General features: G+C 36.8%; 2 protein-coding genes across 2 annotated transcripts in view; both read left to right on the forward strand.

Moving 5' to 3' along the window:
* LOC110094211 (O-fucosyltransferase 35-like) overlaps window positions 1-18,322 on the forward strand; it is a 30,066-nt gene extending 11,744 nt beyond the window's left edge. Inside the window, exons 2-9 of the mRNA XM_020819387.2 lie at window positions 1,646-1,789; window positions 1,874-1,943; window positions 2,075-2,145; window positions 2,230-2,318; window positions 2,412-2,544; window positions 2,636-2,868; window positions 9,989-10,465; window positions 17,688-18,322. Coding sequence (XP_020675046.1) covers window positions 1,646-1,789; window positions 1,874-1,943; window positions 2,075-2,145; window positions 2,230-2,318; window positions 2,412-2,544; window positions 2,636-2,868; window positions 9,989-10,465; window positions 17,688-17,889 — 1,419 coding nt within the window. The 3' untranslated portion in view covers window positions 17,890-18,322. The remainder of the gene's footprint in view (window positions 1-1,645; window positions 1,790-1,873; window positions 1,944-2,074; window positions 2,146-2,229; window positions 2,319-2,411; window positions 2,545-2,635; window positions 2,869-9,988; window positions 10,466-17,687) is intronic.
* Window positions 18,323-25,354: 7,032 nt separating this feature from the next.
* Window positions 25,355-26,623, forward strand: LOC110094206 (auxin-binding protein ABP20-like). The gene is made up of 2 exons (XM_020819383.2): window positions 25,355-25,879; window positions 26,229-26,623. Exons 1-2 carry the CDS (start codon window positions 25,433-25,435, stop codon window positions 26,409-26,411), a joined length of 630 nt encoding a protein of 209 aa, XP_020675042.1. The 5' UTR covers window positions 25,355-25,432; the 3' UTR covers window positions 26,412-26,623.
* The last annotated feature ends 919 nt before the right edge of the window (window positions 26,624-27,542 follow it).

Here is a 27,542-nt window from a genome sequence, read left to right on the forward strand (position 1 = left end):
ACGTTTTAGATATCTTGGGTCTATTGTTTAGAGTGATGGTGAAATGGATGGGGATATTTTTAGTAGAATTCAAGTTGGAGGATTGAAGTGAAGGAATGTATCTGACTTGCGTGATAGAAAAGTCCCCCTCAAACTTAAGGGAAAATTCTATAAGATGGTGGTGAGACCTGTAATGCTTTATGGTGCAGAATGTTGGCTATTAAAAGAGAAGTATAATATTAAGTTAAGTGTTGCAGAGATGAGGATGCTCAGGTGGATGAGTGGCTTTACTCTTAGAGACATGATACAAAGTGAGCATATTCGTGAAAAGGTTGGAGAACTCCAGTGGAAGATAAGATTAGAGAGAGTCGCCTCAGATGATTTGGTCACATAAAATGGTAGCCTTCCGATGACTCAGTTAGGAAAGTAGATGTATTAGATTTGACCTATGTTAAGAAAGGTAGAGGTAGACCTAATATTAAAAATAATATTTTTTTATTAGATTTAAATGAGTAATCAAACACAATGGAGAAAAATGATTTATGTAGCCGACCCCACATAGTGGGATAAAGGCTTGATGTTGTTGTTGTATGTCCTTTTTATGGTGTAACATTTAGATTTGCTATGATGTAATTTATGAGAGATTTGTGTTTTCTCTTATGCTTTAAGTCATATAAGAACCAATTAGTCTTTTGTTCCCCTTAGTTATTTTTCCTATAAGGAACTAGTGTTCTCTCTTTGATGAATGTTGTGATATTTTGAATAAAATTTCCTTGTTTGGTCACCCACATGAGCTATATTCTTACAACCCTTTGCGAGAATAGCGAGGATTATCAATTATTACACAGATGAAGGTCACGTGTTATGTGTAGTCACTTTCACTCTATAAATACCTATAAAGTTACTCTTTTATCTCTTCTATCCTTTAAATTCTTCCTCCATTGGCATTCGATCTTCATGTTACCATGTTTATACCAACATTCTCCATAAATATCCATAAGTATTTTACAACTATGTAGAATGGGTGTCTCATCATATATTAAAATTGTGACCAAATTTCTTCAATGAAGGAGAGAATGATTAAGTTTTCATTGGTATAAATTATTCTTCCCAACCACAACTAACCACCTACTAACCATATCCTTAAATTGGCCGAAGTGTTCATCTTTGAGACTATAAAATGCTTAGACATGAAAGGGTTTTAGAGAGCGGATATAACAGTAAGAGATTCCTCTTGTTTGGGCAAGTGATTCATTCAAATGTAGTGGGTTAGTGTGCCCCTTGGGGGAATAATGCCCCGAATGTTATAACTGAGTGGGTCCTTGTAATTTAGGTAAATAAATCCTCACTTATACAATGTAGTTTTTTCATTCAGAATCACGATGTCTATTTTTCTTCTTATTTTTCAATTATAGTTTGTTTTTTGGGGCCATATCTGGTATTAGATTCAAAATTTTGGCTACCTGAATGATATAGTAGCTCATTTACTTTCTAGATTTATGTTGTTAGAAAGCTTGCAGGATCTTTCCTGTCTTATCTGCATCAAGATATTTTTAGTTGTTTGAAACTTTTGAATTCAAACCAACCTTCAGGGTTAGCTAGTTAGACATAGTTACATATAATAAAGTTTCTCTTATATTATAATTATTGTGCTTGCATTTAACAGGATTTCTTGACTGAAATGACCAGTCAGAGGGTGGATTTATCATCTAGTCATGGATTTAAGGGAGGGGGGGACAATGACAGATACCTGATGACGTTTTCATTGGGTTTGGATGGTGGTCATGAGATTCATGACCATGTAATTGAGGTAAGTCCATCCGCATCACTGCAGGTCCTTGATATGCCGTTTGACCTTTAAATCTTTCAGTAACACTTCCTTTCTACTCACCAGCATTCAGAGATTTGGACTAAGCCAAACAGTGAAAAATTTAAGAAGTGTATTGAACCAGCAAATTATAAGAGTAAGTTGATCTTTTCATGATTTCTGACAATTGCTATTTTCTTGAATGAGGTTTTCTTCTTCTCTTGTTTCATTGTAGTTATCATGCAATTTAGATTCTATTATTTTAAGATTTTTTTTTTTTGCCTGCAGAGCTTGATGCTATGACAAACGGCTATATTATAATTAATGCAAATGGAGGTTTGAATCAGATGAGATTCGGGGTATGAATACAGTTTAAGGGTTTCAATTAGGTTTCTGTTTGAATGTCATTCAATATTCTGATGCATGATTTTTTTAGAGTGCAGATCTGTGACATGGTTGCTGTTGCCAAGATTATGAAAGCCACGCTTATTCTTCCTTCACTTGACCATACATCCTACTGGGCAGATGATAGGTTAATAAGATTGCCTTTTTTCTAATCACCCTCTTGGCAGCATTGGTTTCTTTGTTATACAATCATGAATATTTGTCATTTCATATTCAACAGTAATTTCAAGGATCTTTTTGATTGGAAATATTTTATGGAGACCTTAAAGGACGATGTTCATATAGTTGATACTTTGCCAGCTGCCTTCAGAGAGACTGAACCATTTATGAAAACTCCTATATCTTGGTCTAAGGTTTATCCGGCACTCTTTTTAGAAATAACAATTCAAAGTTGTGTTCCGTTGCTTTGTGCTCCACATTGATTATTCTGTCGACATGGTTCAGGTGAATTATTACAAAGCAGATGTCCTCCCTCTATTGCAAGAACACAGAGTTATATACTTCACACATACTGATGCCCGGCTTGCTAACAATGGGCTTCCAAACTCTATCCAGAAATTGAGATGTCGAGTAAATTATAAGGCACTGAAATATTCTGCTCCCATTGAAGGCTATGGGGCAGTCTTAGTATCAAGGATGCGGCAAGAAGGACAACCATATGTTGCACTTCATTTACGGTAAGGTCTGCAATGGCCTTGCTTTAGGCTTTTACATTTTCCAGTAATCTTTCTTTCAACAAGTGAATTGTTTCAACTGAAAATCTTTCTTAGTGTGTAGTTTGCGTTCTTTTGTTTTGGATTTGCTCCGATATTGAAGTTTTAATGTTGTGTTACCATGATATGAAGAATAACTGCTTTGCTGCATGCATCTGAGAGCTGCTTGATCATAAATAGTCTCTGAAAACTGGTAGTTTTTGCGCAAATCCTTTTAACTTGTTAGATAATAATATATCCCTTTATAAGTGATTATATCATCCTACATATGTGAGATGTTTTTTGCACTCATAGGTTGCCTGTTGCAAAACTGTGACATCACTCCATACTTATCACTTGATAGTGAAGTGAGAAAGTCATTGCAGTTTACTTGTTTTCCATGTTACCAAGCTTGTTTTTCAGCTCCTATATGAAAAAGTGATATTTTCTCCCCCGAACGGTGATTGGGGAAACTATTTCTCTTTGCAATGGGTAGGGCATTTACCTACACTCATTGCTGCCACATGGATCCAACAAGATTTTCATGGCTCCTACAACAATAACAACATCAACATCAAGTCTTTATCCTACTAAGTGGGGTCGGCTACATGAATCATTTTTCTCCATTGTGTCCTGTTTAGAATTAAATTCTCATTTAAATCTAATGAAGAAAGGTCATTTCTAATATTTTCTAATCAAGTCTTTTTAGGTATACCTCTACCTTTCTTAACATAAGCCAAATCTAATACATTTACTCTCTTAACCGGGTTATTTAAAGGTCGACGATTTATGTCACCAAACCATCTAAGGCGACTCTCTCTAATCTTATCTGCCACTAGAGCTACTCCAACCTTTTCACGTATATGCTCGCTTCACATTCTGTCTCCAAGAGTAAAGCCACTCATACACCAAAGCATCCCCAGCTCTACAACACTTAATCTTATGCTTCTTTTTTAATGGCCAACATTCTGTGCCATAAAGCATTGCAGGTCTCACTACCATCTTATAAAAATTTTCCATTATGTTTGAGAGGTATTTTTCTATCACACATCAGGCCCAATGCATTCATCCACTTCAACCATCCAACTTGAATTCTACTAATAATATTCCCATCTATTTCACCATCAGTCTGAACAATAAACCTGAGATATCTAAAGCGTGTACTTTTATTAATGACTTGATTGCGCAAAGTCACAATCCCCCTACTAGATCTATTACAACTAAATTACATTCATGTATTCGGTTTTAGATATACTCAAACGAAAACTTTTAGACTTTAAGGTTGGCCTCCATAATTCAAGTTTACGTTCAACTACCTCTCCAGTCTTATCAACAAAAAAGATAGCATCAGCAGAAAGCATATACCAGGGTACATCCTCTTGCAAATGTCTAGTAAGAACATCCATGACTAAAAGTAAAAAGATACGGGCTTAAAGCTGAACTTTGATGTATTCCAATTGAAATAGGAAAAAAACTTGGTCAAACCACCTTCTGTTTGAATACAAGTAACAACTCTTGCGTACATATCCTTAATGACTTGAATATAAGCATTATTAACCTCTTTCTTTTCTAGAACTTTCCATAACACTTCTCTTGGAACTTTATCATATGCTTTCTCTAAGTTAATAAATATCATATGTAGATCCTCCTTAGTCTCTCTATACTTATCCATAAAACCTCTCAATAAATGAATGGCTCCTACATGATCGTTTTTTCTCAAAAAAAGTTTTTTTCCCAGTTTGCATTCATGGAATTTGTAATTTATCCACATGCTGGATATCATCTTGCTGTACCAAATAAAAAGTATAACGTTATTGCAAAGCTTTTCTAACATAGACATTTCATTTTTATTCCAGCAAGATCTAAGTTTTATGCAGGTGAGCTGTTAACAAGTGTAGCATTTTCTAGAATACTCATTGCCTATTGTGGCTGTTGTTAACCTAAAGCTCCGTCCATTCTTAGATTCCAACAAAAATTCTTCTAATTGTTATTCCAATGGTTTAGGATTTATATTTCGGATTGAAGGGCTCCTTCTCCAGCCTACAGAAAACCATCGTTAAACTTCATTTTCAAGCATCTAGGATGTTAAAATAAATGTCAGCTGTTTCTGCATGGCCAACATCGGTCTATTAACGGCCTGGCTTATGCCCAAGAATTTTATTACCATGAACCAAATTCAAATGGCCCTTTAATGCACTTCCACTTTTTTTCGGCCCTTGGCTACAAGAGATAATTTTTTTTTTTAATTTAATGTAACTCATTCAAAGTTTACAGTAAAATATATTATGTGTGGAATCTAATTGTGTTGATTAATCTGGTTATTATGTTACCTCGGACCTCAAAGCTTGTCATGTACGTTGGGGGTATGGTTACCCCCTGCTTTGATTTGGGTGCAAAGCCCCGACGCTGTGTATTCGAGCGCCCCAACGCTGAGCGACAGAGGACAGAACACCGCATATGTAAAGATATGGCACCATAGCGGGTCAAGACAGAGACTGAGCGCAACAGCGTTGAGTGTTTAAGCGCTGCAGCATTATCAAACAGAGACTGGGTGCCGCAGTGCTGCAAGACGAACTATATGGTTTTCTTTCTCATTTTCTGAAGGGTTGTGTCCCTTAGAGTTATTTTACTTGGCTTTCTCTTGTATTTCTAGTTAGGGCAAGAGTGAGAGTAGTGCATCTAAGAAGAGAAGGAAGGAGAGAGTGAGAAAAAAGAGATATGCACTTATTTCTCCCAATTTTCATAGTGGTTTCTTGGTGTGGTGTGGCTCCGTGGTTTTTTTCCCTATTTTAAGTTTTTTCACGTTAAATCCTGATATTCTTTACTTTTCCACTACTTTTACTTTCTTGCTTGTTTCATCATTGTGGTGTTTGCTCCTCATCTATCCCCAACATAAAATTGTCTTGGCTTTACATCTTGTTGTATTGTTGTTTCAGCTTTTTGCTATATGCCATGCTGTTATCATAGAAACAATATATTTTTTACTATATAATGACACATTCACACTAGTTATATTGTCAGTATGTTACGTTAAAGGTTACTGATTGAAAACATTTTATTCTCTCTATTGTTTATTGGTCTGGTTTTAGATTAGACTAGTTATCACACCATGTGTAAATGCCTATAGATAGGCATTGTAGGATGATGGTAAAAACCCACTTTGTAACAAGTCCAAAAGATGAATAAAGGTCCCTGTTAGCTCCCTTCTCTCTCTCTCTCTCTCTCTCTCTCTCTCTCTCTCTCTCTCTCTCTCTCTCTCTCACACACACACACACACACACACACAAATCCATGATGAAGAAGAGCCTCTCTTCCTCCTCCAAGAAATGTAACAAGTGGTTTAAGACTCTCGTTGAGGCGATTTCGAGGAAGATTCTTGTCCAAGAAAAGAGGAGCGGTCGGGTTGCCGGCATTGCTGGAGGTTGTGCTGGTCAATTCTATGCGCTAGTAGGCGGAGGCGATGGGATGCCAAGGTCCCTTACCGGATCAAAGAGGATTAGAAGCATGAGCTAGCTGTGTTGGGCGCGTACAAAAGTAGGAGCAGAGGGAATCCAGGCTACGTATAGGTGTCGCGTACGAAACGAGTGGATGCATGCGGGCAAGCTCTGTGCAGATGCAAGCTAGGAGGTGCGGTTCTCGCGGCTTGGTTCTTCGATCACAATCGCGTAAGACAACGGGTGTGGTTGTTCGGTCGGAGCGGAGCACACAAGATTTTATGAACGACATGACATAGGTGCAATTGCTTGCATGTGGGAGTAGACTAGGTGTGCGCAGAGCGGCTTGGCATCGCGACCGTAGAAAACACACAGGGCTACGGGCTCGGGAGGACTCGCTGGGCTCATGGCGCTAGGAAAACGTGCAGAGCTTGTTGTCGCGGACGATTGCATGTGGGCAGACGTGCGAATTCAGTTGACAGGTTCATGCGGGCAGACGTGGGGGTATGCATGCAATAAGGGCAACACACGGGCTTTTTAATGCAGGCAGGGAAGCATGGAACGTGGGCGAGCGCGTGCGAGATGCGTTCTTGTGGTCGAATTCGAGTTACAAATAGATATGGCACGACTCGGGTACTGACAGATTGTAGGAATGATGTAGAAATTCTTGATTAAAGATTAGTTTAGATTTTTTAGGTGGAGTTTACGGGTCCAAACAGGGGCAAATCAGCAAGCAGACAGAGAGATGAGATTGCATAGGTGGAGTTGATCGTGCGGTCAGGACAGTTGATTAAGAGCCTCGGAGCAAAACCACGCAGGTGTGTGCAAGAAGCGGGCAACGAACTCAGGATTGGACTGGTGGATCATGCGAAGTCTTAGGCTAAAGCGCACAGAAGTACCCGAGGAAGACATATGAGCTGAAGGTTGCTCGGTGTTGGAGTGTAGCTATGTCGCGCGGGAGAAAGATGCACAAGGCATGAGCGTGCAGATCACGGGAGGAACAACAAGGGGCGTAGGCGCATGTGGTTTAGAATGCACGGGAGCGTGAGCGGGAGCCGTGGATCAAAACATACATTGGAGTATGTTCGTAAGCATAATTGGGCTTAGTTTAGAGGGTTTGCTCGTGGAGTTAGTGCAGGGAGCCAATCGAATTGCGGCAAATGTGAGTTCTTGTAAACAGGTGGTTTTATTTATTTTTTGGGGTAAAATTTGGACCAAGATGGAAATTGTTGTATTTTAGTCTATTTTGAGGATTAGTGGTTTCGCAGAGACACCACACCAGTGTCCAAATTCCTATATATTGGATGCTCAAGCTTATGTAATTAGACCCCTTTTAATAGCTTATGAATAAGGAATAAGCGATTCATATGTGTTTCCTCTCTCCCTATTTCTCTCTCTCATCCAAGTTCAAGAAGATCCATCTTCTTCCTCATGTAAGAATCATAACAAGTGATATCAGAGCCTCATTGAGGTGATCTCGAGGAATGAGGAAGATTCTTGTATTCAAGGGAGCATGGAGACCGCTTGGAGCGGTTTGTTGCGTGGGTCTCATGCGTGCAGTAGAGTCTAGTCTGTTTCTTGGATGCGGGGCTTTAGTCGAAGCGGATAGGCGCGGAAGCAGTCTCGGAGGCAGACAAGAGGCCTGGTACGGCGCGCGTGGGAAGAAGGCGTCCATGTGCTTGAGCAAAAGGCGGCCCATGTGTGGTGCATCCTGCGGTCACCTGGGTCGGAAGCGTACGTGCTAGAGATTGCACAGGCGGGCCGGCTAAATGTTGTTGGGTACAAGCGGACGCTGGCTGGGTCAAACCTGTAGTGGTGTGAGCGTGGGCGTGCCTCACTGATGCACGGAGTGCCGGGTGCCACAGGTGGCTAGTCAGGTTGCGGACGCCGGACGGGTCATGTTTTTGTGTGAGACAAAGGAAGCCGGTGGAGGAAGCGGATGTCGGGATGAAGGAGAAGAATTCGGGCTTGTCCAGTAAGTCCGAGCAGAATATTGATGGAGCGGGAAGCCAAACTTTTACAATGAGAGAGCTGTTGAACAAGTTGAAGAATAAGGAAATGCTTGAAGGTTGACCTATGAAGTGGAAGAAGAACAACAATACTTGCAATCTTGACTGCGGGTAGATGGGTAAGAGAGCAAGAATTTATTCTAGTACCAATTTTGATCTTTTGAGGTAGAGTTTTGAAAAGGGAAAACCAGCAAGCAGGATTAACAGTTTTGGTGTGTCGAAGGAGCGGAGATCAAAACCAGCAAGACGAAGAATCTTGGGGCGGCAGATTAGTTGTAGACTTGAAATTACACAGGTGGCTCGCGCGATGTCGCTAGTTGGAGCTTGCATGGGTACCCAGGGAAGATTGGCGAGTCGAAGTGTTATCGATGCTGGAGCATGGGCGTGCTGTGTAGCAGCAAATGCGTGGACCAGAAGAATGCAGGAGTAGGCAATGCACAATGCACGGTCATGCAAATCACGGGAGGCACAACAACGAGTGCAGACACATGTGGGTTAGAATGCGCGAGAGCGCAAGCTGAAGTTGTGGATCGGAACACACAGTGAAGGCAGAGTGCGAGCGGGATTGGGCTCGGTTATGCGGGTTTGCTAGTGGAGTTAGTGCAGGGAGCTGGTCAGATTGCAACAGACGAACATGTGATTTTTTGATTGTAAAATCGGACCATGGTGGATATTGTTGTGTATTGGTCTGATTTTAGATTAGGTTGATCCGCGAGTTATTACACCAGATTTAAATGCCTTTAAATAGGCATTATAGGATGATGGTAAAAGCCCCTTTGTATTAATTTCAAAAGATGAATAAAGGTCCCTGTTAGCTCCCTTCTCTCTCCCGCTCGCTCTCTCTCTCTCATCCAAGATGAAGAAGAACCTCTTTTCCTTCTCCAAGAAATGTAACACTCTCGATGAAACAAAGAGAGCCATTTAGATAGGACTTGGATACATGGGTTTTTTAATGCTGAGTGTTTTAAAAAGAATTAAACAGTGTTTGATTTGAACTTAGATAAAAAGTACTGCATCCTATAAATTAAAACTGCAGTGATGTTTTCTGGCTTGTGTCTGACATGGCTGCAATCTAATTTGTAGTGTTATCTCCTCTGCTTCATGCGTAGATTGTTGTGTTCATACAGAACCATTTTGGTATCATCACCCCAGGTAAATTGGTGATTCCGTCTAACACACTTAATCAAACTCTTCTCCATTTTAAAATGGGCCTTTCAAAATGAATTGTCATTCAGAAAGCATTACTTCTGGAAAACTTGAACCAAATTAGCCCCACAGAGTCATTTCTGAATACAAGTAGCATCTTTGATGTGTTTTTATCAGGCGGAGTTAATTATTATTTTTTATTTTATGATTCTGACAGTCGCAGCTTAGAGTTTCTACATCCAATGATAGGTAAAACAATTTTGTGCGCTAATTAAGAAATGTTAAATTCTGTACAAAAGAATTGTTTATATGTTTTGCTGTACCTGTTAGCAATCTTATTCAAAGATCAAATTAGCTTTCATTGACACCCCTTGTAGTAATACACTGCCTTAACACGCTTTGCTTTGTATTATGCATGTTCTTTTTCTATGTTTTTTCTTATTCGTTTGTCCTTGTTTGTTGGTTTTAGTATCACATTGCAGGCTTAAAAAGTTATTTGATTTTCATTTTTTGCAGATATGAAAAAGACATGCTTGCTTTTACAGGTTGTAGCAATAATTTGACAAAAAGTGAAGAGGAGGAACTTCGAGAAATGCGTTATGAAGTGAGCCATTGGAAGGAGAAGGAGATTGATGGTTCCGAGAGACGAAAGCAGGGTGGTTGTCCTTTAACTCCAAGGGAAACATCCCTTCTCCTCAAAGGATTGGGATTTCCATCAAGCACACGCATATACTTGGTGGCTGGTGATGCCTTTGGAAATGGTAGCATGAAGTATCTTACAGATGATTTTCCACACATCTACTCTCATTCAACCTTGTCTTCAGAAGAGGAACTTAGACCTTTCAGAAATCACCAGAACATGCTTGCTGGGTTGGACTATGTTGTTGCTCTTCAGAGCGATGTTTTTATTTACACATATGATGGAAATATGGCAAAGGCTGTGCAGGGTCATAGGCGGTTTAAGAACTTCAAAAAAACAATTAATCCTGATAGGTATTTCTATTTATGCTTCCTTTATGCATGTCTACATTTATGTGCACATTTGCATTTTTGTCGCACATGTGAGATGTCTCCATAATAGTAAATAATCTAACTATGCATGTGCCTATTCATGCTTGCATTTTTTTCTTGTTGCATATATTAATCTTGTGCCTATTTTTCTTTCTGAGTTTATGCTTGTATTAATACAGCCAAGAGAAATTTCATGGAGAAAAACATTGCCTGATACCACTTGATTTAGGAGGAGAATCGTTTGGTGGCAATTTGATGATGGGATGTTGTGGATCCCCTTCTTGGTCTTCTTTCTCTTCAGTTTCTTGAAAGTTAACTTGATTTCTTCCTTAGGCAGATGTAAGGGAATTGAAGAGATGAGTTTCAGAGAAGAAAAAAGAGGGACCTGTTGTTATATATAGTCCTATAAAGGTTATATAGCAATTTAAGAGGAGAGAGATATCAGGAGGAGACTGAAGAGGAGTTGTTAATTTAGTGAGAGAGAGAGAGAGAGAGAGTCAAGTGAAGGTTTAATTTTAATTCATAATTAATTAAGAATCCACATAATGATTTGATTTTATCTGGATATTTACCTTATCACTATGAGCAACTTTGTAAAATCTCATAGGATCTTTACTACTTTTAAAGAGGCGCCATTGTGGTGGTTATCGCACCTTGCTCCATGTAGCATTTCTTCTTTCATTTGCTTCAAGTGATAGTTCATCACTTAGCTAGCGTCCAAAAGCAATTGAAAAACTCCTGACTCTCATGAAACATGACGCAAAAGGCAAGAGCCAAGAGAGTTGCTTCGCCATTTTGTCACTTGGTTCTAGCACAGGTAGTTAGATGTACAAGATATGGAACCTATTGTTACTCTGGAAGTACTTATTCTGGTCCTTTGAAAGGGTCATTTTTTAAGTTGCGCTTGGCTTGCATAAACCCAAGACAGTGGTTGAATTATTGCAGTTGGCTAACAATCACATAAATGTAGAGAATATAATAATATTGCTTCAACTTCTAAGCGTTTTCACTCTGGTTCTATAGGGTATTCATGGTGAGATCCTAGAGGTTAGCTAAACAAGACGTACCAATATCAAGACAAGTTGGCCGAGAAGCCGCATCATTGTTAACATTAGAAAGGGTATTGCCTTAAGAAGCAAGATAGAGCATGACAACTTATGTTCTCTTAGAATGGGAGAGGTCATCTCAACATTCGAGTTATCTAATGTACACTTCGCTTCATGTGTTACTGTAGAGATTATTGTTGCCATGTGTGTGATAGGAAACACTTGTAGATCTCAAGTATTTTTTATCAATCTTTGGAAAACAACGAGAATTTTCTAGAAAAATCCACACAAAAACAGGAAAAACAGTAGATATTTTGTATTATTTGATGAAATAGAAACAGGAAATAGCAAGATATAGTTTATCCTCAATTCGAGAGGAGGATCGATCTCTCCCAAATCTTTAGATGCCGCTAGAGACCAAAAGAAAACCTAAATCTATGAGATCTCAAATTTCAGCCCAAATTCAAGATGCCCTAACCCTAGGAAAATCATCTATTTAATGTATACAAATTGAAAGGAAATCCCTAAACAGTCCCTACATTCAAATTTCCCTCCTAATTCTCTCAAAAAAACCTTCCTAAACAACTCCATGGGATCCGGCAGATTGCGCGGGGCGTACAGGAGGCAAAGATTTCCGCCCTTATTCACCTATGTTGGTCCCGTGTGGATCGGCTAGACCGGTCTAACAATACTCCCCTCCCAAAGCTCCACCTTGTCCGCAAGGTGGAAAGACGCACCCTCCTCCATTCCTTCTTCATCACAAATGGTAAGAACCTGAAGAGTTCGGTCCTTACACCTGTGCCCCGGCGTATACCTCTCATCACATCTAAAATATAGTCCCTTCATCATCTTCTCCTGTAATTCCGTCTCTGTGAGTTTCTTGAAGTTGTCCCCAGGTCTTCCTCCTGCAATCTTTTCCTTCGAAGTCCCCTGTAGAGTATCCGGTGTTGGCTCCGTGGATTTCAATAAGGTGGTGGTCATCTTGTACGAGCCTCCTGAGTTGTTGCCTCATGTCTCTCTCTCCAGGTGCCTCTGATCTTCTACCAATTGAGCTAGCTCATAAGCCTCCCCCAAGTCGCGAGGCCTCGTTACTCTAACCGTTGCCTGAATCTCTGGTGTCAATCCCTTCATGAAGTTCCCCTCTTGCACTGTCTCAGAAAGGCGGTCCAATCGGCTAGCAAGGTACTCGAACTTCTCCCAGTACTCTATCACTGAGCCATCCTGCGTCAAGGTGAAGAACTGCTCGTAGAAGTCTCCTCCCCTGTCGGTTCGAAAACGTTCTATCAAACAATCCTTGAACTCCCTCTAACTTTGTATGGGTCGTCGCATGTCCCTCCATTTGTACCAAGCCAAAGCTTTCCCTTCCAAGCATAGGTCTGTTGCCGTCAGTCTCTCCTCCTCCGTCAACCCATTGACGGCGAAATATATTTCAACCTTATAGATCCACCCGTGCGCATCCTCCCCCTCAAATATTGACATTTTCAATTTTCTCACCCTCGGATCGCCTCCGTTCCCTCTATTCCCTCCATAATTTCTCATTTCCCAAGGTTCCCCCAAGCATCCCAATCATCCCTTTTACATTCATACCCAGCCTTTCATCAAATTGACTTCTTCTCCTCTCAAATTCACCACCCCTTGAATCATAACAAACTCTTTCACTTTCAAATTCAGCCCCCCTTTGATCATAATTACTCATTTTCCTTTCCAATCTTTTCCCTCTCCTCTTCAAATCAGCACATCTTCGTTCTTGCCCTACCTCTTCACGCCTCTCCTCTTTCCCTCTATCCGGCTCCTCCCTAGAAATTGGCTCTAGGAGAGTTATTTTCTCTTCTCCATTTCGAGTCTCCACTTCCTGATTGGCTTAGGGTTTTTCCCATCTCCGTGGCTGTCGGCGCCTTCCCTACCTCCGACGTCGATATTTTTGTTTGGCCCTCGAGCACTTTCTTCAACATTTACTCCAGGATAGAAAATTTCGAGTCGAACTTATCATGAATGGTTGAAACATCTTTTTTTAAATATGAAACTTGAGTTTGGAGATCTGAAATTTCATATTTCATTTGTCCAATCTCCACTTCAAGGCATTCCTCCAACGCATTCATCTTCTTGGCCACCATTGACTCCCGAATTTTTGTAGAAATAAAAATATGGATTTCAACCTTCAAAAACATCAACTTTCTTCTTCGAAATCCCAAGAGCAACCGCTGAAATTTACCAAAACAGCCCACCAAAGATCGCAAAAACTGCTATGATATTAATTTGATAGGAAATAATTGATATCTTGATAGGAAACACTTGTAGATCTCTTGTATTTCTTATTTATCTTCGAAAAACAGCGATAATTCTCCACAAAAATTCACACAAAAATAGGAAAAACAGTAGATTTTTTGTATTATTTGATGAAATAGAAACGGGAAATAGCAAGATACAGTTGATCCTCAATTCGAGAGGAGGATCGTTCTCCCTAATCTTACTAGAGCCCAAAAAAAATCCTAAATCTAAGAGATCTTAAATTTCAGCCCAAATTCAAGATTACCTAACTCTAGGAAAACCAACTATTTATTGCATACAAATCAAAAGGACATCCCTAAACAGTCCCTACATTCAAATTTCCCCTCCTGATTCTCTAAAAAAACCTTCCTAAATGGGATCCGGCGGATTGCGTGGGGCGTAGAAGAGGCGGAGATTTCCATCCTTATTTGCCTGGGCCGGTCCCGTGTAGACTGGCTGGATTGGACCGGTCTAACAGTGTGACCAGGAATATTTTTGCTATCCATCATCAATGTGTAAAACAACATCAACTCGTGACCTCTCTAACTATCACATCTTTCACAAAAATCACAATCACAATAAAAAGGATTGCTGCAACCCTCAAAGCCTCATTGAAGATTTATCTGCTAGAATAAGCTTAAATAGTTTGTCTTTGCCGACTTGAGACGACATCTAAACAAGGTGCCTACTAAGGTGAACAAGAATGAAGTTGTCCCAACATGGCCGATCCATTGCTAGGATGATCCAAGAGATTATTGGCAGAGCCTGTGCTAAAGCTTTACGATAAGCAAGCCTCGAGCAACTCCATTAAGGAGAGGTTCATGTTATGTCAAGTTTGCCATCATCTTCTAAAGCGCCCATCACCTTTAATGGCACTAAACGATCGCAAACAAAAAGTCCCTCTATTTAAGTTAGTCATTATTGCCCTAATGGCCAACTATCAAATCGGTTCTATCTTGAAAATATAGGAAATTTTTTTAGCATTATCTTTAAAAGTGTTTTAATCAAATGATCATTGATTCTTCTTTGTTGTTGCCCATTTATGGCCTTCTCATGGTATTTCACGTCAATGTAGGGAGGCTAAGGCTAGATTGTGCTACCATTTACTTGTGTAAGAGGAGAACCTTTTGGACATTGCAATGAAGGATTTCATCAGTTGATGCCCCAACAAATTACAATGTCATCTTTATTTGATTTCTCTTGAATACATTCTAGTCATCTTGACTTACCATGTCACAATGAAGTTTCTTTTGAGAATTTGAACTCTTACTATCCAATATACTTGCAATCTCGAGCATGCTGTCCAAGGCAATTGAATTCGTCAATGTAAATCTTTGCAAACCAAATTTCAAATGGGAGTTGGCCTGAGGCTTTAGAGGCCATTGAAGAAGCGTAGTCTGCCAACTCGCAGTTTATGCATCAATGTTTCTTTTGATTCATATCACCAAGTTCAACTCGTCGGTGGCTTCTGATTGAATATTGATACCTTTGCTTGTTTTTTAGAGTAACTCCAGGAGTAAACTTCAATATCATTTGCCATTGATTAAACATTGATAAGTTAGCCAGATCAATCAAACGGAGAATTTGCCAAGTCGCCATGACTTTGGCAAAGCCTTTCCGCTATAAGGTCTAGAAGTTGTTTAAGTTTGGCTTCATCCAAGAAATCTAGTACCCGGATTTGATCTTAAATGCTATGATGGTCCAAAAGGCTTTTGGGAAGTCGAGGATGTGCATCAATTTTATCAAGTTGAACCATGCTTATCTTAAGGATAACTCCCTACTTCTATGGATTAAGCACTAGTTAACCTTACCATTTACTTTTTGGTAACGAGCTTTCTTGATAATTTCACAAATATGTACTTACGGATTGGGAGAAGACAACTTTCATTACCTATGATGGCTTGCATTGCTACAGTATCATGCCATTTGGATTGAAGAATACTGTATGACTACCAGTGAATGATGGGCAACCCTTTTAAAGGATAGGAAAGTTGAAATATTTATGCCAATGACTTGCTAGTGAGAAGAAAGACTTTAGCTTAGACTTCATTTGGAATGACTTTCTTACTGTTTTCTAAAGCAGTTTTCTAGTACAAAAATTTCTAGTTCAAGAAATTTTTGTACTAGAAAGCTGCTTTAGAAAGCAATGAGAAAGCCGTTTCAAACAAAGTCATACTCCAATAGAGAAATTTTAGGGAAGTTCATTGGCTTTCTTTTTACTCTGGAGGGTGTAATGGTGAATCTTGATAGTCTAAGCAATTTTAGAGATGTCACCATCAAGAATGTCTAAACTGTTTTGGTGATTTATAAGAGGAATTGCTGGTCTAGGTTGCATCTTCTTAATGTTCAGAGACAAATGATTGCCATTCATCAAAATGATCATAAGTGCAAAACAATTTCAAGGAATTAAAGAATACAATCATGCATTCAACCCATTGAAGTTGCTACCTTGTAGTGGGTGAGGAAGCGGTCAGCTCAATTCTAATTAAAGAAGATGTTTAGAAACAATGGCCACTTTATTATTACATGAACAAATTCCTTCGAAGGGTGAATTGAAATAACCAATTTGCATTGCCAGCTGGTGAGCAAGCCCTCTTCAATCCCTGGCACAGGTAGCGGCATCCTCTGAAGTGTCTGGGCAAGCCTTCTCCTACTTTCTCCTTGGAAAGTGGCGCAACAGGAGGCGGCTCTCCTTTCTCCGAAGGATATCACAAGAGGCAAACTATAAGAGTATTTTTGATTATCATGTCTCAAGTGATATGCGAGTAAATATGCCCATCTTTTTTTCCTGTCTTAACTATAAAAATATCTATGTTAAGAAATTTTTATGTTCCCTTCATCAAATAGGGTTTAATAGGTGCATGCAGATGCCAGCCTATAAGTTATCTGAGGTCTTAATATGGTTTTGTATTCTATTCTTTGTTTGGCATTCATCCTTCTTTCCGGTCGTTCCACCTGATTTGTGGTGTGCCTTGGCTATGGCTGAGATGTTTGAGACATGTTATTAATGTGTTCCGATTTTTTTCTCAACATTTTTTTTACAGCTAATAGTGTTTTACTTGTTTCCCTTATGGTTACTAGTAAGTGAATGTCATTAATATTTTATTTGATAAATTAAGGATCACTATAATTATAGGTGATTTAATTTAATCGATATTTGACCTGTTGAGAATAGGACTGGTAAAATATGCCTTTAGGAATTGCTATTATGATTATAAACGACTTAATAAAAAGTGATATTTGAATTGTTTGAGAATAAAAAGTATAAGATTACAAAGGGAAATAATTTACTTTAGTAGAATATTATATATATTAAAGTGTATTTATTTTTATTTTCAAAAAAGCAAAAAAAATTAAAAAATGAAAGTAAAATGTGATAGACAAATAAAATAACTATAAATGAAAGAAGAAAAAAAGAAGATTTTGGGGGAGTTTATATGATCAAATAATTTGGTTTAGCATTCCAATATGATTTCATTAGTATATGCAGGTTCCATTGACATTTCTAGATATAATACTATGGCAAAATTATCTTGGTGTCATTATTAAAAAATCTCATGATTCTCTCTCTCTCTCTCTCTCTCTCTCTGATCTATTCATAATAGATTCATAAAATAAATTTTATGCTTGAATTCTCGTTCTTAAAATTTTATGCAACTTTATAATTCAAATATATCAACATATTATCAATGAAAACCAATGAGCACTTTAGATTATTTTCTTTAAAATTGATAGACTAAGATCATAAATAAGTAGAATTGCAAGCCATTTTTTAAATTGTAGTTCAAACATTTTTTCTTTCTAAGAATGGAGCTGATTTTGCAGATACCACATTCCTCTTACGCTATGCATTCTTAATTCTCAGCTCAATTTTCACCTTTTTCCTGCAGGTTAAACTTAGTGAAACTTGTTGATGATTATGATGAGGGGAAGATCTCATGGAAGCAGTTCAGATCAAAGGTGAAGAAACTACACAAAGATCGAATTGGTGCTCCATACTACAGGGAGCCCGGTGAATTCCCCAAGTTTGAAGAATCTTTCTATGCAAATCCACTACCTGGATGCATTTGTGAAAGGCCACAGAGGAAATAAAAACACCGGCTAACAAGCCATGATTTCTCACTCATTCTCCTTCCATTTACAGGAGAAAATACTTGCCCAAGTAATTTAAATTCATGAGAGATTCATAATTACAGGTATCGAAGCAAAGCCTCTATTTGGCAGCTCTGTGCTCAACGGCCAAGATAGAAGAATTCAGGTTCAATCCAAGGGTCGGCTTTGAAGAGCACATACCGTGTTGGACTCCATACCTGGGCAGGTTAGAATCTCCTGATAAGATTTTCTTCTGATTCTATTTCTTATTAGTCTGTTAGTACGCTCTATATGAGGGAATGATTATTATTTTGTCAGTGTAAAATATCTCAAGCTTCTTCATTAATATGAGAATAATAAATAGTTTGATTAATAGTGTTACCCTTTCACAGTTTTATTTTTTTGCTGTAACTCACGCCTATGATTTCTGTTTCTCCGGCCATAAATTTTTTGTATAGGTTTGTTTAATTGTTGATTACATATTATTGTCTTCTTGTCATTATTTTATATTTTATTATAGTTCGATATCGTTGGTTTAATATGCAAATAAATGCTTGATATTTTTTATGCAAACTGTTAATCTTCACAACTTAATAATATATTGTTAAACAATGTTGCACAAGCGGACACTCACTTCTTAGAAGAGACTGGAATGATAGAGACGCCAAGAAAATGATTGTAAGCTTGAGAAAGCTCAGATCTGAAATACAAATAATGGGATTCTTGTGGAATGCAATCTATTTAGGGGCAAATTATTGGGTCAGGTGACCGGAGGCAAAAGATAAGTTCGGACATCCAATAAAAATTTGCCGCGTCACCTTGCGCTTTAGTTGCGCTTTAGTTGCGCTTTACCTGCGCTTTAGTTGCGCTTTTTTGACTTGCGCTTTAGTTGCGCTTTACCTGCGCTTCACTTGCGCTATTTTTAAAATAATATTTTATTAATATCCGGACCTATCTCTGCGTTCGGTCACCTGACCCAATAATTTGCCCTATTTAGGGCACATCTTTTTTTTTTTTTTTTTTTTGTTTTTTTTTTTTTTTTTTGGCTGGTTAAGCTAAAATTCACACACATTATATACTCAATACTTAAAATCAAGATCTTTTGGTTAGTAGTCAAAGATCACAATCAATAAACTTAGGCTTCATTTGGGACGACTTTCTTACTGCTTTTTAAAGCAGTTTTTTAGTACAAAAATTTTTAGTTAAATTTTGTACTAAAAAGCTGCTTTAAAAAGTAGTAAGAAAGCCGTCCCAAATGAAACCTAAGACTTGATTTGGGATAGTTTTTTTATTGATTTTTAAAATAACTTTTAAGTTAAAAAATTAAATTTTTTATAATAGATTAATGCCATTCTTATTTATTAGTTTATAATAGATCACATGTGATAAATTACTGTACTGTCGTAGACAACAAAAGATCCATGTGCAGGGGTGCAGATCTTCTAAAAGTTTGGCAATAATTGTACATGCGCAATATTTAGAACTGTGCGAGAAAATTATCTACATATTTATTTTGATCTGTTGGTTTTTAAACTATCAACTAAGAATTTTTGGGTTCGAATTTTTATGTATGATTTATGTGTGGGTTTATCTTAATTGATCTAAATGTTCAAAAAAAAAAAAAAAAGAGAAAATTGTCTAAATTAAAAATTCAAATTAAATCGATTGAAATAGTATATTTGATTGGTTTGAAGTAAAAGAAGTTTAAAGTATGCCAAATGTAAGGGTATAAAAAACAATTAAAAAAAAAAGAGTTATAAAAATATTAATAATATTTGTTATGAAGTAAAAGAAATATAGAATAAAATTTTAAATTCAATTTAGTGTGTATTAAAAATATTGATTTATATAGTTAAGCTTGAAAAAAAAGGAATTACTCTATCGAGCTTAATTAGATTGGTGGGCGAGCATGGTTGAGAAATCTCTAAGGGCATCTCCAACTGAAAAACTCATTTTTTACTCCAAAATGTAATAAGTAATACACCAAAATGAAGTAACTTGTCTCCAACCGGCGAAATTATTGAGTTCGGACACCGAACACAGCTTATCGTTTGGAGACCAAGCAGGTGCAGTCATGTTATCAAGTACCGAGCAATACTGAGCTCGATACTGTGCAATACTGCTTGGTACTACTCAGTACCGAGCTCAGTATCGAGTAGGGGGTGATGTGACGTATTTTCATTGGGCTCTGGACGGTGTCCGATGTCCGAACCGAATAATTTGCCCTCCAATCGAACTCCATTTTTTAGCACAAAAAAAAAAAGAATATTCATAGTATATTCATTCCCATACTTAATTTTATATATTTTTAAATTAAAAAAAAAAAACAAATGGCGAGTGAATAGTGCGACGCCAATATTGGAGTCACACTGTTCATCCGCGATAAAATAGAGTCAAAATTGCCGCTCGGGTGGAGCGTCGGAAGAACGGAAAACGATTGTTTGCCGTTTCATTGGAAATGCCCTAATCCATGTTCGAATATTCTCTCATGCGGCGCGATCCCTTAAGGGGGAGAAAATAACTGCGGATCTTGCACCTATGGGGTTGGTTACTGGTAGGCTCGTCGAGATATTAATTACGCAGTCATGCATCTCTTAAGATGATGACAGTGGGCAGATACCTAAATTTAAGAAATATATAAAAATTTAAGAAATAAATAAATAATTTTGAATATTGATTCACTTATTTATTTAATAAATAGTGGCTCTTTAAAAAATCAATAAAATGCACTTTTAATATTAGTTTATTTATTTATTTTTCAATTTACTTTATATTCTTGATTCTTCTATAATTTCCCTTATATTATATTCGTTATACAAATTTTGCATATTATTTGAGGATTAAATATGATGTAAAATTCAAATAAATAAAATGTTTAGATTAATAATAATTGAGTTGAAAACTACTAGAATTATATTAAGGATAATCAAAACTTCAATTTCAAAAAATGTATAGTAGAACTGAATGTCTCAAGGTGATGAGTCCAATTATAATAAGAGTATGTGGATTTGAGTACAAATATGCTTAAATAAATCATGTGAAAATTTTGTGATATTAATTAAATGACTAAATAATTTTTATATATTGCATGATTATTATCAAATTGAGCGTCTTAATGAGTGAAATCTAACCGCCCTGAAATCGCTCAATTATATAAAAATTATTTGGTCATTTAATAATAACCCTAGCTTTATAATTGAACTATCTTAGGGTTGTTAGACACCATGTAAAGCAATATGATTTTGCTCTATATAATGAAACATTGTGGGAGTTCATTTGAAAGCGAGCGGACAGGATGGGTCAGGTCAATAGATGGGCCTGACTACACTGGCGAATTCATCACCCGATTGTCATTAACTACCTGTCATCACCGTACCATTATTGTCCAACTATTGTTGCCTTATAATGCTCTCTTGACCATCATCATATAATCAAAATGAATCTTATGACTACTATCTCACTTGACTATAGTCTTTTAACTACATCACTCGATTATAGCTTCATTTGGGGTGACTTTCTTGCTGCTTTATAAAAAACTATCTGAAACGAAGCCTATATTTTCACTCTCCAATCTTCTGGTGTTGTTGCCAATAATATTTACACACACCATCAAAGCATGTCATTGGTATTTCAAATCATCCTGTCCTGTTTTAGGGTTTCCATCAATATATATTATATATTTTCCTAGCCTTCATAAGGAGCAATTATTACGTCCGGTCACCGAATGCGTTCATAGACTAATAACCACGCGCCACGTCACCTAAAACTCGGTACATTCAGATACGTTCGATTTTGACCGGACGTAATAATTGCTTCTTCATGAGAGATCTTATTCTGATGATAGAGCGCCAAAATGCTGAGCCATAAGAAGATTTGACAAAGCGGAAAGAGGTCTGAGAAAGGGCAAATTATTGGGTTAGGTGACCGGAGGCGGAAAATAAGTTCGGACATCCAATAAAAATTTGACGCGTCCCTTGCACTTTAGTTGCGCTTTTTGACTTGCGCTTTAGTTGCGCTTTGGTTGCGCTTTAGTTGCGCTTTTTTACTTGCACTTTGGTTGCGCTTTAGTTGCGTTTTAGTTGTGCTTTACCTGCGCTTTAGTTGCGCTTTACTTGGGCTAATTTTAAAATAATATTTTATTAATATCTGGACCTATCTCTGCGTTCGGTTACCTGACCCAATAATTTGCCCTGAGAAAGATATTTCGCCAAGCACTCCATCAAGATCTTCATTAATATAATAAGAGAACTCGCAACAAATGTAAGCCCTTTTCCAACTGCTTATTTCGTGATTTTCAGCAATTCTTGTTGGCTTTTGATGAATTAATAGAGCTATATATTTTATGATTTATTGGTGAACTTTCTTAAAAATAAAAATTAGTGAGCTTTGATTTGTTGATTTCTCTTCCAACAATTCATTATTGAAAATTTTGGTAGAATGCCCACTACCCAATTTTACTGAGACATCTAAATTTTGACCTAAAATAATTTTTTTTATTTATATTCATTTAAAGAACATAAAATTTTCTTTTTTGAAAATAACATAAAATATTATAGATAAAATATTTGTCTTACTCCTATAATGGACCCAATTGTCCTTATGCAGGAAGTTAAGGTAAGTAGAGAGGGTATAAATGTCTTATGTAGATTCGGATGTTTAAATAGAATATACAATAACATTAAATTTTTATCTCACTACGTAAGGTCAATTATATGAATCTTTTTTCTTCATTATGTCATACTAAAATTCAAAGTCACGTGTAAAACTAATAAAAAAAAGTAATTTTTAATACTTTCTAACTAAAATATGTTTAGGTCTATCACTGCCTCTTAACAATAGTCATATCTAATACATCTACTCTCCTAATCGGGTCATTGAAAAAGGCCTATGTTTTATGTGACCAAACCATTTAAGGTGACTCTCTCTCTCTCTCTCTCTCTCTCTCTCTCATCTTATCTGTCATTAACTATCTACTTACTGTTACTTTCTCTCATATTATCTATCATTGGAGCTACTCCAACCTTCTCACGTATATACTCATTTCGAATTATGTCTCTAAGGCTTCGTTTGGGACGGCTTTTTTATTGTTTTCTGAATACTAAAACTCCATTTTAGAAAGCAATAAAAAAGCCGTCCCAAACGAAGCCTAAGTCTTCATTTGTGATGGCTTTTTTATTACTTTTTGAAGTAGCTTTTTAGTATAAAAATTAAATTTTTTGTACTAAAAAATTACTTAAAAAAATAATAAAAAACAGTTTCAAACCAGACCTAAGAGTGAAGCCACTCGTCCACGGGAGCATTGTCATCTCTGCAACAGTCAACTTACTTTTATACTTCTCTTTTCACGGCTAACATTTTTTTATATATAAATATATTTTTGAATAGTTTGAGCATTTGGATCTGACCTATTAAGATTCTTGAACTTTTTTCGGGATCGTGCGCGATATAATATTTTTCATGAATAAAAAGTGGTCAGTTCTACTATAAAATTATTGTAATGCTAATAATTTATTTATCATACCATCTAAAAATGGATAAAAAACTTTAATAATTTATCTTGATCAAAATTTTCATCAGAATGTTTTACCAACAAAATGGCGAGCACAATATGAGGAGGAGATCGAAGATAAACAACCACTCATTGGAACTTTTATTTGGTCCGTAAACGTACGTAGTGCTACGTTCGGCCGGCACTAAGATCTTAGGCACAAAACGAGAAATACCGAGCAATACCAACAATAACGAGAAATACCATAATGCTAAGATCAAATACCGAGTAATACCGAGCAATAATGAGTAATCCCGAAAAATACCGAGTTTTTTTTTTATAGAAAAACTCGGTATTTTTTGGGATTACTCGGTATTGCTCGATATTGCTCGGTATTACTCGGTATTGGCCTTCACAGAGCGGCATTCCTCGTTATTACCAAACAATACCTAGCAATACCGACCAAATACCTAGCAAAAACCGAGTAACAATTCTCTGACCGAACGTAGAGCTACGTCCGGTCAGAGAACGCAATAAAAGTTCCACTCGTTAAGGCGAAGGGCCATGGCTTAAAGTTGTTAGGATAATTGAGAATAATTATATCATCAAAATGAAATTAAAAAAAAAAAAAAACAGTTTAGATTAATCTACGGTTGCTGTTGTTCCACATCCCTATTAATTAAGGAGTGGCCGGAATTAGACCGATGGGAAATTTGGAATCTAGCAATTTATATTGTTCAAAGCTCTCATTGAGCTTGTCATTTATTGATACAATCATCAATCACGTGTGAGAGCGAATAAGGCTTCATTTGGGATGGCTTTTTTGTTATTTCTTAAAATAATTTTTTAGTATAAAAATTTTAATTTTTCTATAAAAAAAAGTTACTTTAAGAAGCAACAAAAAAATCGTCCCAAACGAAGCTTAGATCTCACATAAGCTCTCATGAAGCTTGTCATTTAGGCTTTGTTTGGAACGGCTTTTTATTGTTTCTTAAAGTAATTTTGTAATAAAAAATTAAAAATTTTGTACTAGAAATTTGCTGTAAAAAAGTAATAAAAAACAGTTCCGAACAAACCCTTAGTTAATAATGTCAAAACATTTTTAATTTGATGGGAATTGTGATGGTTGTGGAGAGTTCTCATTAGAGCAAAAAGTAATCTTATATTTGAAGTGAAATAAGAGATGAGTTTCTTCATATACTAGAGGCCACTCTATTGACTTAAACTTTGGGTTCACTATGGAAAAAAAATGTTTTTCACCGTTATTTTCAGTAGAAAAAATGGCCAGTAATTTCAAAAGCAATTTTGATTTTCCACGACTAAAATTTAATATTTTTTTATGAAAATATCTTTTGGAAGCTTGGAATTGTTTATTTTTTCTATAATTGTTCATGATTATCCATCTAAGACGCTTAATGTTCCTCAAAAATGAGAAAAAAAGATATTACGTGTGGAGTTCGGATTTTGTCCGGACTCCAATCAAGTGAAGCCACCTGACTCTTCTTCTAATTAAAGTCCGAACGAAAAAGTTGTCTTTGAACTCCATACGAAATAATCTCTTCACAATGAGTGAGTGTTTAATAGTCTACACAAATTTTAGAAATTATTGTCAAGATATTAAAATCAAATCTGTACTATATAATATTTTTGCTTCAACAATCAAACTTCTTTAGCAACATAGAGATTCTTACAATCATGGCTGGAATCACTGTAAGTTGAGCCACCCTCAAATATAAAATTTTAACTAATAAAAAGGGTTCTTTAGTTAAGTTCACCTCTTAAAATCCTATTTTCTCCTGATTTTGGGTGAAAAAAAGAGAGAAAGCTCCTGCCTTTTTACTAAGCAGTGTACTAATTTAAAAAATTCTGTCGCAAATTAACGAAAGCAAAAAAAAAAAATCCCCACAAATTACTATTTTCTACCTTGTAAAATCCCTCAAGCGGCCATGCCTCTCTCTCTCTCTCTCTTTCCGTCTCGAGAGAGATATATATCCTCGATTAAGCAGCTCGCTCCACACACATATCTCTATCTCCATCCACAAAAATTTACAAACAATGCTCCCAATCCCTTTCCTTGTCCTCCTCCTCTCTTCCATCCTCTCCCCCTCCTCCGCCGCCGACTTCTGCGCCGCCGATCTCTCCCTCCCCACCAATCCAGCCGGATTCTCCTGCAAGAAAGCATCCACCGTCAGCACCTCCGATTTCGTCTTCTCCGGACTCGGCGCCCCCGGAAATACCAACAACATCGTCAAAGCCGCCGTAACCCCCGCCTTCACCACGCAATTCCCGGGCCTCAACGGCCTCGGCCTCTCCCTCGCCCGCCTCGACCTTGCAATTGATGGCGTAGTCCCTCTCCACACTCACCCCGCCGCCTCCGAGGTCCTCTTAGTTATACAAGGCTCCATCGAAGCTGGCTTCATCTCTTCCTCCAATACTGTTTATTATAAGACGCTGTCCGAAGGAGATACAATGGTTTTTCCCCAAGGCCTGCTGCACTTCCAGGTAATTAATTAAACTGTAAATTAATCTTAGGACTTTATTGGACTCTTCTGTTCGTTTATTATTGAATAGAATACCTATCATCAACCTCACGGGCTCACGGCTCAATCTTTTGATATTAAATTTGCTTTGAAATGAGCTCATGAGAAATAATTAAAATTTATACTACAACTTTTAAGATAAATCAAATAATTTTAAAATCTATCCTAATAAAACATTTAATCAAAATATGAAAACCTATTTTTTTAATTTATCGATCTAATCAATTAAAAGAAAAAAAAAGTTGCTTCTTTTCTTCAGAGAGCTAAAAGAAAAAAATTGGAGTATTTCTTATAACCGTGACTACTTGCAGGTGCAGTCAGGCAGCACGCCGGCGGTCGCATTTGCTACTTTCAACAGCCCGGACCCGGGATTGCAGATTACGAGCCTTTCGTTGTTCGGGAGTTCTTTGCCGTCCCACTTAGTGGAGAAGGTGACCTTCCTCGATGACGCGCAGGTTAAGAAGCTGAAGAAGGTCTTAGGGGGAACCGGCTAAGGACTAAAATATCGCTCACGGATGCTGCTCTGAGTTAATAATTTGCCTTTCAGTTGGTTTGTTGTTTTCATGTGTTTGTTATGTGATGAATTTTAGCGTGCTTTGGTGGAGCTCGAACGCTGAGCTAATTGATATTGAGCTCAGATGATAGCTCATGTAATAATTTCTCTATGTTTTGTGTTAAGCTAGCTTGTGTTTGTCATTTCTTATCATTTTGGGCGGATTCAGCCCATTTTTTTGAGGGCGGGCAAAATCATTGCATAAATAGCTAAATATAAAATAAATTTTTTATTTATATTTATTTTAAGAACATAAAATATTACAGATAAAATATATTACTACTATCATGAACCAAATTAATTGTCCTTATGCTTCTAAGCATAAGGTGCGCAGAGAGTAGAAAGGCCTTCCGGATATTTGAATATAATATAGAATAATATTAAATCTTTATCTTACTACGGTGAGAATTTTTTCCATTATCTCATGTTAAGAGACAAATTCTCCTTTTAATCTAATAAAAAAAAATAATTTATAATACTTTCTAAATAAAATCTTTGAGGTCTATCACTATCTTTTTTAACATAAACTATAGCTCATACATCTACTCTCCTTACTGGTTTATTGAAAGTTGACATTTTATGTGATCAAATTATCTGAGATGATTCTCTAAATTTGTCACTAAAGCTACTCGAACCTTTTCACGTATATACTTGTTTCGCATTCTATCTCTCTAAGAGTGAAAAACTAATCCACATGAGCATTCTTATCTTTGTACGCAACTTAACTAACTTTTATGCTTCTATTAGGGCATCTCCAACTGAAAAACTCAATTTTCACTAAAAAATGCATTAACTTATTTCCAACCGAATTTCATTTTCTAACATCAAAATAAGAATATTCCTAGTATATATTTTTTCTCATACTTTATTTTACATTTTTTTTTAAATTATGTATTTATATTTATCAATCTTTTGAATTAAACCTATTATACCTTTTAAAAATATTTTTTTTTTTGCTCGATAAAATAATTTTGAATATTAATATGTCCTAAATAAACAAAGATATATTTAATAAAATAAAAATTACAATAAAACACATAAATATGAACGACAAAAATGCAAGGGTAAACTA

The sequence above is a fragment of the Dendrobium catenatum genome, unplaced genomic scaffold, assembly GCF_001605985.2.
Source record: "Dendrobium catenatum unplaced genomic scaffold, ASM160598v2 original_scaffold_117459, whole genome shotgun sequence".
NCBI classification, from domain to species: Eukaryota; Viridiplantae; Streptophyta; class Magnoliopsida; order Asparagales; family Orchidaceae; genus Dendrobium; species Dendrobium catenatum.